The following is a 14698-nucleotide window of genomic DNA, read 5'->3' on the forward strand; positions in this document are numbered from 1 at the left end:
CACATTTTCACTCACACACATTTTTCTCCCACGGCTCATTGAATTGCAGAAGCAATAATTGGGGCAAATGAGCAGAACAAGGTTACAGTATTGATGAGTTCACATGAAGCAACAGTCTGAATCCTTGTAAAAAATTTTACTTTATTATGACACTTAAGTCAATGTCTGATGGTTTTAACTAAATCGGATATGGTGTATATAACGTGACTGAGTGTTCTTGTCAATTAGCACACTTCTGTCTTATTTGAGGAAATCATCCATGAGCATTCCAAAAACCCTGATTATTATCCACCATGTTTCAGAACACATACACATTCCATGAGCTAGAAAAAGACATCTGTATTTTGTCTAATGAAAACTGTTTAGGTGTATGGCAACCAGCATTTCTTCCTCTTGTGGGATATCTGACAAGGTCATAGTTATATACTTTAGACATGCATGCATGCTGGCAGGCGGGCAGACAGACAGACAGACAGACAGACAGACAGACAGACAGACAGACAGACAGACAGACAGACAGACAGACAGACAGACAGACAGACAGACAGACAGACAGACAGACAGACAGACAGACAGACAGGTATTGACATTGTCTGGGAGGAGGCCATTTTGTAATGAATGAATCATCAACCAAACAAAGGTGTAATGAAGGTATTCTCAAGGACAGTTTGTTTGTGTGTTTGTGTGGTGTGTGTGTATATTTGCATTCCACACAAACACCCCCAAAGGCCAAATTCCTGGTGAAATGCTCAAAGCTCATTCATTGGTTGTCTGTGTGGAGGGAATGTGTATGTGTGTGTGTGTGTGTGTGTGTGTGCCAGACAATATCCTGCCCTAATTCGTTTTATTGTTATTTATGTCTCTGGCAAGGGAAGTGAGGCAATAATTTCAGGGTTAGAAAAAAGTATTTTGGGGGGAACAGAACAACGAACTACATCTAATTAGCACACAAACACATTAACTTGGAGCAAGTATGCAACTACTGCTCCTCTTCTAAAACCTAATTTGCACCAAATAGGCATTATTCTCATTTGTTTCCATACTTTACATTCATTTTTCTTGCCGCTGGTTTCAAACAAAGTCATTTTGTGAGTGTGCATGTGCATTGTTTGGCATTTTCAGCTGACTTTTATTTTGCAGGGAAAGTGCTGTCACTGCAAGACAGTCTACTCCTTGAGAGTTTCAGCTAATACAGTGTTTTCAAGGAGAAGGCACCGGAACACCAAGTGTGTTTGTATGGGTGTGTGTCTGGGCATGGGTGGGGGGTCATGTGTGTGTGGAGCGTGAGGATTGTTATCTGTCAGTTTGTGTCTGCATAGAAAGGTGTAAGCATGTCTTATTAGTGGGTTTTAGCAAATGGGAGGAGATACAGCAGTGTGTCTTTGATTGTGTGTGTGTGACTGTGGCCGAATCCCATTTATCTGTCTTGCCCCTTCCCCTACTCCTTCATCTGGCCCCTAGCCCTTCTTCTTCGAAACCGAGTAGTAAGGGCTAGGGGTGAAAACATACCCTATGAAATGAGACACCACTTAGTTACGGTTACATCATCATACATCGTCACTAGTTGGCTGCTAGGTCACCAGAGGCGACAAGTGTTGATCACGATACCATACGTGTGTTGATTACACACATATCGAAGTCTCCAAATCGAGTAGTGTTATGCACTGATATCAAATGAAATTCGCTGTTAATGAAGTTTAGTTACGCAGTGTATTGTGGGTACTGCTTGGTTTCAAGTAAGCTCGCGAAAATACTTGGTTTTAAGGGGTATCTACCCCTTCCCCATAGCCCCTCAATCAAAACGAGAATTAGGACAGCCCTTACTCTCACGTGAACGTGCCAAATGAAGGGGAAGGGGTTAGACAGAGAAATGGGATTCGGCCTGTGTGTATGATTGTGTGTGTGTCTGTGTGTATGTGTGTGTGTGTCTGTGTGTATGATTGTGTGTGTGTCTGTGTGTATGATTGTGTGTGTGTCTATGTGCTTACAATTTGGCACCTAATCAGCAGAAAATGAATTAGGTGATTTTCAGATCCCAAAATTTAGTTTCTGGATTGAGACATGAGACATACGACAGGTTGACCACACATCAGATGCTGTCTGGTCCTAACACGCTTACTATACTGTAATGTGATCCATGTATCACACTTACAATACTGCAGTGGGATCCACATAACACATAACGCACTTACTATACTGCACTGGAAATATGCGTGTTGTTTCCCATAATCATATGGACACACATACACACTAATTTACAAGAACACACAGACTCATGTACTGCATGTGTGCATGCAAATACCCACAGAGGCAAAGGCCAAAGTGATTTCAAGATTAGTTTTGTGGCGCAACGAATGAGAAATCACCTTCCATGTATTCTCTTTAGTTTTATGTGTGTACGTGTAGTGTGTATGTGTGTGTGTGTGTGTGTGTGTGTGTGTGCATGTGAATGAGAAGTCGCTAGTGGAAGATATTGTGTTCTGTGATGAGGAACAACATCAATATGCGTCAACACTGCAGTAATAAAACACACAAACACACACACACATGTAATTTCATCTAACGTTCTGAATGTTATTATATTTCTCCCCCAAATGAAACAATGTACAATTTGTTTTGCAGCAGCAGAAAAGTAAACAAATAGTCACGCCGAAGTGAAAGCAATTTACCTTCCTAGAGCAAACCTGTTGGTAGAATACTGCCCTTGTTCAATCACACAACTTATAAACCATGACAAGGAAATATATTGACTGAAAAAATGGATGGCATGTTGGAAAGCATGTAAAAACAGTATGACATCACACCTCCGAAATAAACAATCTTTCTAGTGACAGCTGTCAATCACACAGCTACAGTAGACCCCTCCAACCAAATTAAATACCCAGACTGGTTAGATACAGGAGAGTACCTAGAATGGTTTGGTGGTGCGAAGAAAGAGAGAGAGAGAGAGAGAGAGAGAGAGAGAGAGAGAGAGAGAGAGAGAGAGAGATGGAGGGACTGTAGGAGATAGATGTGTTTGAGAGTGATGGGTAGAGATGAAGTAAATGACAGCCGAACAGGTCTCCCCTTCTTCAATCTCATATAAAGCTGTTCACCTTGTAGCAAACCCCACAGGCGTTTTAAGGAAACTAGGCCAATGTGAATTATGGCTGCAATATACCAGTCCCTCAGAAACACAGTGGTTGTATTAACCTGCTTTAGTGTGTGTGTGTTTGTGTGTGTGGGTGTGTGTTTGTGTATGTGAGTGAAAACACCAAAGTTTTAATGAGGATTCCTCCCAAGACTAAATTATGAAAAACACTCAACACAGCATTTTTTCGAAATGTCCTACTTTACTAAACTAATGCCAGTCCATTATTCTGATGGCAGATAAAAGCTTACCTCCAAACTGCTGGAATGCATAGCTAGTCTTGGTGAAGCGTTAGCCAGTGATGTGAGTAAGCTAAACTTTACCTACTTTTGGCAATGTAATGTTGTTGAGAAACACACACTTAAACTCACACACACACACTAAGAGCCACAGCACAACGAGGCCCTCATTTACTAACAGGATTGCGCCCATTTCAGGCCTAAAATGCGGGTAAAGACATAAAACCGTATTTACAAAGGCTGCAAACTTAAGTAAAAACGCAGATTACCGCTGCTGGGACAGTATAAGGGAAAGTGGGCGTGTGCCGCAAAGAGAAGGGAGGAGAGGTGTATTTCTTCTTTGTAACATGTTAACTGTAACTTCGTGAACCAATATTTCAATCTCCTGTTCGCTGAACCTTCTTTTTCTTTTCCTCGAATCACCCATGGTGGCAGTAACATGCAGGCGATTTCTCCCGTCTTTTAACGGCGCGATAATTAACCCTAAAGGGCGGAGTAAGGCGCTGATTGCACGACGAAGATCTGGTTTGATAAATACCACGCAAAATGCAAAAATACACCGTGTGATATTTGCTGTTGGGCAAATGCACAGATTAAGCTGCGGTCGCAATGTTAGTAAATGAGGCCCTCAGAGCATTAGTGGTCTAATGCTTTGTAATCCATCTGTCAAACTCTAGACTGACTTTCCCCTTGAACACTATGGCTCTCACTGGAGCTGTGGCCAACGTGACCCACTTATCACCCCTTTACAGACAGGCCACCAAGACAAATATGAGCAGGGATTTGGTCTGATTTGATGTTCATGAAACAAAATGTTTTTTTTTTAACCTTCTATGCACCAGGCACTAATCCCCCTCGCTCTAATCTAACCATCAGAGATTTGGCTACATTACAGTCTTCACAGTTGTTCATCACTTCTACACTGGCCAGTGTAGGTAGGTAGGGAGGGAAGGAGGGATTTGTTAGGCTTTATTAAAGTCACTGGAAGGTTGGCTGTGGTGGATTTGAGTAATGCTTGCGTCACTCTCTCACATAGACAGACAGGGGTGGCCTACACACTGAAATACGCCTTTTGTAATACCAAAAAAAGTTGTACATGGATTGATTTCACAATCGAATAACTATTTATCTATTCAAAATGCAGAACTGTGAGTCAAGTCCACAGTTTACACTCAAATGTTTGTTAACTTATAGGGTATAGAGGTCATAGCTGTGTAAGTCAGAGCACGTTGTTCATTTATTGTCCGTTATTTGAAAAGCTGCACAGCAACATGTTCCATGTTGTCGTTTCAACACGGAGGCGGCAGGGGCTCTCACCAGCTCCCACTGGTCTCTTCAGAGAACCTCCCACCCTGTCTCCCAATTAACCACTCTCTTCTGATCACGGGGATTTATAACCAGTACCCCCGGCATTCAAAGTTTATCCCTCCCTTTCTTTTACAATTTGACAAGCTTTTTGATTAATTGCCGCCCCCCGCCCCCATTCTCTCTTCTCAGCCCCCTCCTCCACCCTGCCCCCAACCCCACTTTCTAATTACGCCTACATCTGTCTGGGATGGACACATCTGCACGAGAGCTGCATTGCCTGTGGAGGTTAACAGAAGGGAGACATGAGGGTAGAGAGGATCATGTGTGTGTGTCTGTGTGTGTTTGTGTGTGTTAATATGTGCAAGTGCATGTTTGTATGTCAAGTCAAGTGGTTTTTATTGTCATTTCATTCATATACGGTAATACAAAATGAAACGAGACAAAGTTCCTCCAGGACCATGGTGCTACATATGCAATATAGACAACCAGTACTACATGAGGCAACAAGTATTTCACAAGGTTCCTTCATAAAGCGCACATCCAAACAGGAAAATAGGCACAGTGAGACAGTCCAGCGCTGACCAGTAACGATGTAAATTCAAGTAAGTAGTGCATTGAGGTAGCAGTTATTAGGTAGCAGTAAGGATACTGTGGATGTAAACATACATAATGTGGCATAGTATTTAGAATGTGCAAGGAATAGCAAGGTGTGTGTCTGACGATTGAGGAGTCTGATGGCTTGGGGTAAGAAGCTGTTACACAGTCTGGCCATGAGGGGCAGAGTGCTTTGTTACCTTTTGCCAGACGGCAGGGGGTGAAAAAAGTTTGTGTGAGGGGTGTAATCAACAATCCTGTGGCTTTGCGGATGCAACGTGTGGTGTAAATGTGAAGGGGGGGAGCTGATCTCAGCTGTTTGTTAGTGTACGTAAGTGTGTTGTGAGAAGTGAGGTCCAGTGAGGCTTGGAAACCTGTCTTTTATCTGTCTCAGGTCATGGTGATCTGTTGAAGTTCATATACTGTTGCTCCATATGACATGAGGCTTCCAGCTTGAGACAGTGGAGACACGACAACCTTAAAGTACAGGTGAGTTTTGATTTTGTCATGTTTTCTTACAAGGCTGAGAAGTTGTACACTGTAGAATTTGGTGTTAAAACTTAACTCTTTCTGTTCCCTTGAAAGAAAAGTATTCTATAGAAACAATGTTTGTATAACTTTACTCCATTTCATATGAGGTCACTGTATCCTATCCCCTTCCCTCATCAAAACCACAACGCACTGGGGTAGAATAGTTCACACTAGGAAAACATGTTTGTTAAACCTTTTTATTGAGTCTTAGTTTTTCCCCTGTCCTCAATTATTTTCCCTTGGACTGCATCACAACAGTGTTTGTGTGTATGTGTGAATGTGTGTGTTTGCATTTGAGAAGCATATTTGACTAAGTCTCTTCCTGAGGGTCTACGGTTCAAGTCCGAGTAGCAGACCACGTCTTGTTAGGGGGACACATATTTTACATCTTCCTAGTTTCCAGTCATCCCCTCACTTGGGTGATGCTCTCCCAGTCCAGCCACAAGTCCCAGTTATACCTGCTAACATTTCCATGAAGTCCCAGTAGAGAGAACAGTGTCTGTCTGACTACTCTACTGTCTCTGGTTGTTTAGTGTCTGTTGTCAGTGGTGTCTTCATACTGAACTGACTTCACATACATCCCTTTCCACCATGCTAACATGTACAAACACACACGCCCACACACACACACACACTAAGAAAAATGTCCCATCCCAAAGGATCTGCGATTGGATACTTACCATCTAAACTTTTAGCTAGCACACAAAGGGCAAGACGTGAGTGGAGTGTTTTGGTTCTGGTGTAAATGTGGAATCAGAGGAGTGTTCCCTCAAAGGCCCCTAACGAATGACATTCAGTTCCACTAGTTCCAGGCTAATCCCACATGTGGTTAGGCAGAATACTGCTTTTTTCAGTTTATTCTTTCCTTCCCTCCATCTCTTCCTCCCTCTGTACCAGGCTCTCCTCCAGCCGCAACGCTTAAGTCACGTGACTTTCGCTCGAAGTGTCCGCGGCGTAGAGCTGGGAAGCTGCAAGCGGGATTTGTGCAGGCAGCTATTACACTACAAAAACACTGTTTTTGACGTGATTTAACATAATATTTTGATCGAACGAGTGGCAATAAAGTACTCACGTTAAGAAAAGTAAGGATATTCGTTCATAACGTGATATGACATTTTTGTTGACGTTGTCCAGGGCCCCTTATGTCATAATGGTTAATCCAGCCTAGACCATTCCATGAATCAGAATTTCACAATTATTTATCTTAAACAGGGTGGAGTCGTGTAGATTGCGCTGTTAGACGGGGAGTCATTTGGAAGACTGCACAGCAACATGATACGCATGTTCTAGTGGATACTAACTATTTCTCTCTTTTTGTCTCTCTCCCACACACACACACTCACACACTGTTGCCGACATTGAAAAAAACAAAGCAGGAAGGCAAAAAGGGTGCATGAGTTAGTCGAGAACTAGGCCTATCTGAAGTTAATACATATGACAGGGTAAGTTTAACTCTTTAAATGCTATAATTCTGCTATGTATAATGGTTTACTACAAAGTTGTGTAGGCTACTCTAAATGTCGGTGTACTTAGCAAGTCGCATGAACGCAAATGTTGCTCAGTGCGATCAGTTTGTCTAACGTTATATAAGTATTCCAATTTCTCTATAGGCTTTTGTGTTATTTGTATTGGCATAGACAATGTAATTAAAAACCAATTAATAATCACTCTCATTGCCAACCAGTCCCATGTGTCTTTGTTTTGCAAAACTCAATAGCCTATGACTGCAGTTTTACACCTTCCAGAATATTTGACAGGATATAGGCTAAACATTCTGTCATAGATGATTTTTTAAAGCTTGAAAAAAAATCGTTATCATTTAATAACAGCCATCCCAACTATGTAAAATAGTTGTCATGTTAAAAGTCAAAGCTTGAAAAAAAGTCAAATAGGGTTTAAAATATGACAAGAAACGTTTGGCTCACTTAGAATTAACCTTGCTGGGTCAGATTAGGTTGCAGTTGTGCAGCCCAGCGGTCACTGCCCTGTTTACTTAGACACGGAGTCCAGACACATCTGTCAGAAGACTTGTCTAGTCTGTTATAAAACATCCTTTTCATGAGTTCCGTAACACACCAGTGATTGAATATATATGCTTTTATTGAAGCAGGGCTGGTAGCAGAGTCAAGCCCGATTGGTGGAGGAGGCTGGTAGCAGAGGCAAGACGACAGGGAGAGCAGAGAAGAAAGGGAAGGGCGGGAAGGTGACCATAACATGTTAGCTCGAGGACCAGAGGAACCGAAGAGACTTTATACAGAACTCGTAATTGAAAACGTGGAGTTCGGTCGCATTCCTCCGTGCTTTCACTGAGCAGATGCGTATTAGTTGATTGGAGTGAAGGAGGGGTGCGCTATCTTCCTCCCGAACTTTAGTTAATCTAACTCAATTTAAATAGCAATGCTTACGCAAGTGAAATGTACTAATTTATAGCCATCTAACACAAACCAAATCAGACCACGTCCCTGGCGAAAAGCGACAATAGGCAAACTGCAATGAGGGGAGAACAGAAGCTACACTCGAGGGATCTTTTCTCACTCTCCGCACATTAAAGTTAACCCACTAACGTCACGCAGTAAGTAAGGAGTATGTGGAATAACAAAATAAAAAGTTTCATTAGAAGGATGACCTATAATAGGGATGCACACATGAGCAGCATTTGGTTTGCGAAATTGTTATTTGTCCTTTCTAACGCCTTTCTGGGTTGGTCGCGGTCACTCGCTCAGAATAATTCGAAAACGTGGCTTTGCTGTTTTGTCTTAATTCAATTGCCGTGTTTTACAATGACATATTACGTATTGCATTAGCATGCGTAAAGAGGGCCACAACAGAAGCACATGCGCGCGGTCATTTAATACATATACACACCTCATAGGTTCTCATCAGACAAACTCTGTCCTGTGTATGAATTTCTGCCATTGTGACTTGCTTTTGTATCTTCTTCCCCCAAGACCTAAAGGTGTGATTATGGCGACCCAGATTCCAGCCCACATTACCATCATCCTGTCACTTTTGTTGCTCCGCCTTCTCACCCTGACTTCAACTACTCAGGATGACCTCATTGTGGCAACAGCCAAAGGAAAAGTCCGGGGGGTGCGTCTCTCAGTGCCAGGGAGTGGATCCATATTGGCATTCCTGGGAATCCCCTATGGAAAACCTCCCATCGGGCAGTTGAGATTCCGAAGCCCAGAGCCAGTGGAAGAATGGGCAGGGGTGAAGGATGCTACACACTTTCCCAATTCATGCTGCCAACCACTGGATACAGCCTTCCCTGGTCATTCACATACACCCACACGCCTAATTTACAATTCATGGAAACATGCTCAATGAACAGCCACCCACAAGCACACTTCCTATTTACCTGTACATAAAGTATCTGTGCATGCATTGGTAATGCTGCCTTCCATGGACAGGGTTCCAAGGTGCTGAGATGTGGAATGCCAACACCCAGGTGAGTGAGGACTGCCTCTACCTCAATGTCTGGACCCCCTGCCCCACCTACACACGGTCCAGCACATTCTCATTGGCTCCTGTGATGGTGTGGATCTATGGAGGCGGGTTCACTTCAGGGACCTCCAGTCTGAACATATATGATGGACGCTTCCTCAGCAAATCAGAAGATGTTGTTGTGGTGTCCATGAACTACAGGTAAGGCAACGTCAAATCTTTCACCAGCTCAGAGCAAGCATACATACAGTATCTACAGTAAATCTAAACAAAGGAGGTATGTCAAGGTACATACCTATGTATGTCAAGGTACAGTAGGTAGGATATAATGAACTTAGGTTGTGATTGAACACAGACTGGGAGCCCTCGGCTTCCTAGCTCTCCCTGGTGTACCTCGTGTCCACGGAAACAGTGGATTACTGGACCAGCAATTGGCTCTTCGTTGGGTAATGGAAAACATTGAAGCTTTTGGAGGCGACCCTTCAAAGGTAGCAATAAAGCTAAATGTCTTCAGGCCATTGCATCAAGTCAAGGTCCAGAAAAAAGGACTTTGTCAGCTGTTTTGTGTCCGATCTCAGGTGACGCTGTTTGGGGAAAGTGCTGGAGCAGGGTCGGTGGGTGTCCACCTTCTCTCTCCAGGGAGCCAGGGGCTCTTCCATAGAGCCATACTGTAGAGTGGCTCGCCCAACGCTCCATGGGTCTCACTAAGCCAGGAAGAGGCCTGGAATAGGTACACATACGCAGAGAAAATATCAACAATTAAATCTACATATTTAAATATTATGTTCTTTATTCTTCATCAGTTAAGGAATTTTCCACACATGCAATCAAAGTCAAAAGGCAACTTCCTACAAACATGTACACACACTCACGCACGCCGACCTACTTTAGCTGACTTTTGGGGGCTAGCTGTGACATGCAGTCAGACACACAGGCTGTGACGGGTCTTTCTTTGCCGGCGGCAGGTCATGGAGCCTGGGGAAGGCTCTGGGTTGTCCCCTCTCCTCCCTGGCAGACCTGGAGCCATGTCTACAGGAAGCTCCTGTTGATGACATCCTCCTTCACCAGTTTAATGTTCTCAGCAGCCCCTCACTTATAGGTATACCTTTCCACCCAGTTGTGGATGGAGACTTCTTACCAGACTACCCTGAGGTATAATATGTATGTACTATGTGTGTGTGTGTGTGTGTTTGGTGGTGCCTACCATTTAAATGCTGTCAAATTCTAAAATTCTATTTGGAACATGGTTTGATTAAATTAGAGGGGGGAAAAAAACGTAAGGTTATGGGTTTCTTCTCAGTCTTAGATGAGTTTGACCATTGTTACAAGAATTTCCTCCATCTGATCGCTGATAATCTCTGAACGCTGATTAAATAAGATATTTGTATCTGTTTGTATAAAACCCAGGTCCTGCTCCAAAGTGGTAACTTCAAGAAGACTGATGTTCTGGTTGGTCTAAACAAGGATGAAGGGACTTACTTCCTGCTTCAAGGGTTACCAGGATTTGACATCACTGGCCATAGCCTAATCAGCAAAGACGACTTCCTGGAAGGGCTGAAATTAGCACTGCCACAATTCAATGATGTTTTGAGAGAGAAGGTGGCTTCACGCTACCTCTCTTGGGCAAATGAGAGTAGCAGTGCAAAATATCGTGATACACTTGGTAGTATAGTGGGTGACTGTTTTTTTAACTGCCCATTGTTAGACTTTACCCACAGGTAAGGAAGGAGAGAAAGGACAGAGTTAAGTCAAGTTCTACCTTTTGTCACAAAGATTGAAGGGTCTATTGGGCTTACACATTTGTGGTTTGTTTCACAACAGGTATACAGAACACGGGGGTAAGTCCCACCTTTATCTGTTCGACCACCACTCCTCAGCCAATCCCTGGCCAGCGTGGATGGGCGTCATGCATGGCTACGAGATTGAGTTTATCTTGGGAATTCCGCTGAATAGCAGTCTGGGATACACGTATGAGGAGGTGGCTCTAAGCAAGGGACTTATGAAGCGGTGGGCTAACTTTGCTAGAACTGGGTATGTTAGATTTGCTACGCACTCACACAAGGATCTCTCAATAGATCTATAAAATAGAAGTTCTACTCACAAATAAATCAAAGTATCTAATATCATTTAAAAAATGTGTATTAGTTTGCATGCATGTCTTCTCATGACCATGCACAATGTTTATATTTATGATGCAATATTTGTATGTGGATATGTATCATAAATACCTCTATGGGGCAATGTCCCCAATGTACATGCAGTCACCTGTTCTTTTTTTGGTAGGAACCCAATGCTGACAGACGGGGATTGGCCCATGTTTACCGTGGAGCAGCAGGAATACATCAGGCTGGACAGCGGCCCACCTCTCCTCCAGGGGAACATGTTTGCTGAGCGCTGTCAGTTCTGGAACTTCTTGGTTCCCACCATGAATGGTGGGTCAGACACACACACACCCAGACACACCCACCCACCCTACTACAGTTTAAATGCACACAAAAGCTGTCATTAAAGCCATAATGAAAGCGAAGATATACACTCAGACCTAAGTCTACCGCACACATACTGTAGGCTTGGCATGGAGAGGTGGGTGGTAGTGCGTCAGGACCCTCCAGGGGCCTCTCTCCTACTTTGTGAGTGTAGCCTGTGAAGGAGCATCATGGTTGAGTTCGCCGTGACTCCCTCTCCCCCTCTTCTCCGGAGCTCTGGAGCTCTGAGTGGGAGTGAGGTCAGTCTTCACTTCACAGCACTGACTTTTCATGTTGAATACAACTCATACACCCCTGCACTGATCTTATTATGCATGCACACACACACACACACACACACACACCTCTCATTAAATAAACAGTATGTATAAGAGGCCTGTTTGTTTTGAAGACAAATTATTATGAATATCCTCTGGTTTTCAAGTCCTGCTTTTTGTTTGGTGTTTGGGTGAATTCTCAGGTCAAGTCGCTGGTTGTCCAAGTACTTAGTCATTCATTAAACACCTGAAAATTAGAAAGAGAGAAGTCGTCCCCTTTATTTTAAGAAGGAATTTGTGTTTATGGGATTACATATGAAAAGGATGAGAACAAGGCAATGGCCTTTTTTGGGATAGCTGGTTTTAGTTAAGCCTAAATGCTTAGGCTCTGTTTATGCACGGGTATGCTGTGTTGTTTTTGGCAAAATACCAGAGTTTGTAGGATCAGCTTTTGGTCCACTGTGCGATAAACAGTGTGGGTGACACAGCTGTGCATGTACACACACACACCCTGCCCCGTCTGTCTGTATGTCTGTCTGTTTGTATTGCTAGCTAGTTATCTATTTGTGTAGCTGGCTAGTTATCTAAAGCTATGTTCCGCGAGGTCAAATGTGTCTGTAAATTGAATCAGTTGAATTGGAATGTTAGTGGCCTTCTGTTAGTGTGTGTGTGTGTTTGGTGGTGTGTTTGATCAGGGACCTGGGTGACGGGCAGCGAGTGTGCATTAGTGCTTCTGGCCTTTGTAATCCCAGGAAGCGGAATTGAATTTGACGTTGAGATGGAAAGAATCAATTGTGTCTAATTCCAGTGCACACAGCCTTCCTTCAGGGGTTGTGCTTAGTTGCACAGATTGGTAAAAGTTTTCACTCCTTAAACCCATACATACACACACAGTTTCAAGTAAATAAAATTACGTTTGTCATGGTGCACACACACACACACCTAACTTCTCACCACTCTCCCCAAACATCACTAATTCTAATGATGCCAAATGAACGTTGCCCTCCTTGACACTCTCTCTCCATGCAGATCTCCGGTCATGTTCATGTAGTCCGCAGCATGTTAACAGCTGTGTCCTCCTGGCGTTGGGTTTGTTCGTATTCATCTTTGGACTCCTGCAATGAGTGCGACAGTCATCGTATACAATGAGGGCTGAGAATATATATTGCAACAAACGACAGTGTTTTTTGGTAAAATTACCTAATAGACTGAGACATTTACATGTACATTTTATCGTTTGAGAAATGAACAGTTAATCAATTTCTATCAATGAACCTTTTGAGGATAGCTGATGCACACATGATTGAACAGGTTGCTGCTGTACCATGGTGTGACCTAACCATCTGTTTAACAAAGAAACATTGCATATGTATATCTGCCTTCGATCAGTAATGCACCCATGCAATAAATAACATGCTATTTTAATCTCAAGTCTTACCTTTCTCTCTTTCTGTCTCTCCGACTGGCATTCTGTTGCTAGGTGATGAGTGTGCTTTCACTCCAATAATGTCACATGGTAAGTGGTCTTTTAGGAAAAGGGATAGAAACCACTGATTGCTTTGGAATAGAACACACACAGCCACATATACACATATCAGATAGGTCATGTGACATACCCGGGAAGGTTAACTCCCCAGCTGACACCCAGCGTTGTAGCAACATTGCCAGTAGGTTGCTGCACCGTTGTGAATCAGCTGGTGGGTTAACTTACCCGGTTATGTTGCATAACCTGCTTTCTGGAATAGCCCCCTGATCTGACACCCCACCCCCATCATACCTCTTTTTCTATTGTCATTGTGTACATGCAACTCTGTACATGCACTCCCATGAGAGTAGACCTCTGTAAAAACTCAACGAGTTAAATAAATAATCCTGGTATTTAATTAAAACTTTGCAAAATGCTGTGTAGAATCGCCCCAGCCTTGTGTCAGTACAGTGTTGGAAGACCATCATTCTTCCTCACGTCAGCTGCTTTCAGTGAAGGCTCTCTCGAAGTCTTTCCCATGCATTAAACTCTTGGTGAAGTGTTCATGCTGGTTGAAGACAGTGTTTCTTAAACAAGCGTTGCAGTATAGTTGTCTGTTGATTTAGGGCCATACCATTGTACAGTAAGTGTAACAATTAATTGAATGACAATCTCTGTGTGATGTGCACACAATTCCTTTTCTTGTTCACATTTTATTTAGCCTTAAAATGTGAGTTTTCAAATTTTCTTCAGCTGTGAAGGCAACAAGAGCATAAACAATGGTGCTGAGGAAAGGTCACAAGCAAATGTTGATTCAAAACTAATTTGATGTTGGCACAAAATTAAATGCTTTGTTTGAACAATCATTCATACGATTAAAAATCCTGTGAAGCAGAGGTAATTTCATTATTTTCTCTGTTCTTTTTCACTGATTTGTTATTTTATTTTGATCGGGGATTGTCCGTAAAAAAAAAAAAAAATATTTACTGTTTATTCGAGATGCACATTGCTTTGTTAAATGCCATTGCCATTATGTCTAGCCATTGCTCCCCCCCCCACACACTCCACACACACAAAAGCATGCACGAACAAACATGCACACAGACCTTGTTCCTTGCAGTGTGACCTCTTGAAAGTGATTTGGCATAAGATGCGAAGTGTGTGTGAGTATTTGCTGTGTGTTTGGACTGTATATGTATATGTGAGAGAGAAGGAGATGGAGTATTTGGAAAACTTGACAGTCA

General features: G+C 42.9%; 1 protein-coding gene across 1 annotated transcript; it reads left to right on the forward strand.

Moving 5' to 3' along the window:
• Positions 1–7039: 7039 nt before the first annotated feature.
• On the forward strand, positions 7040–13418 carry ache (acetylcholinesterase). Its single transcript, XM_047035919.1, is given in 10 exon segments — positions 7040–7244; positions 8751–9073; positions 9213–9447; positions 9602–9734; positions 9825–9976; positions 10212–10398; positions 10654–10964; positions 11068–11277; positions 11530–11678; positions 13019–13418. Coding segments are annotated over 10 exon segments (1803 nt in total). The 5' UTR covers positions 7040–7236; the 3' UTR covers positions 13114–13418.
• Positions 13419–14698: the final 1280 nt, after the last annotated feature.

Source organism: Hypomesus transpacificus, chromosome 15, assembly GCF_021917145.1.
Source record: "Hypomesus transpacificus isolate Combined female chromosome 15, fHypTra1, whole genome shotgun sequence".
Classification (NCBI taxonomy): Eukaryota; Metazoa; Chordata; class Actinopteri; order Osmeriformes; family Osmeridae; genus Hypomesus; species Hypomesus transpacificus.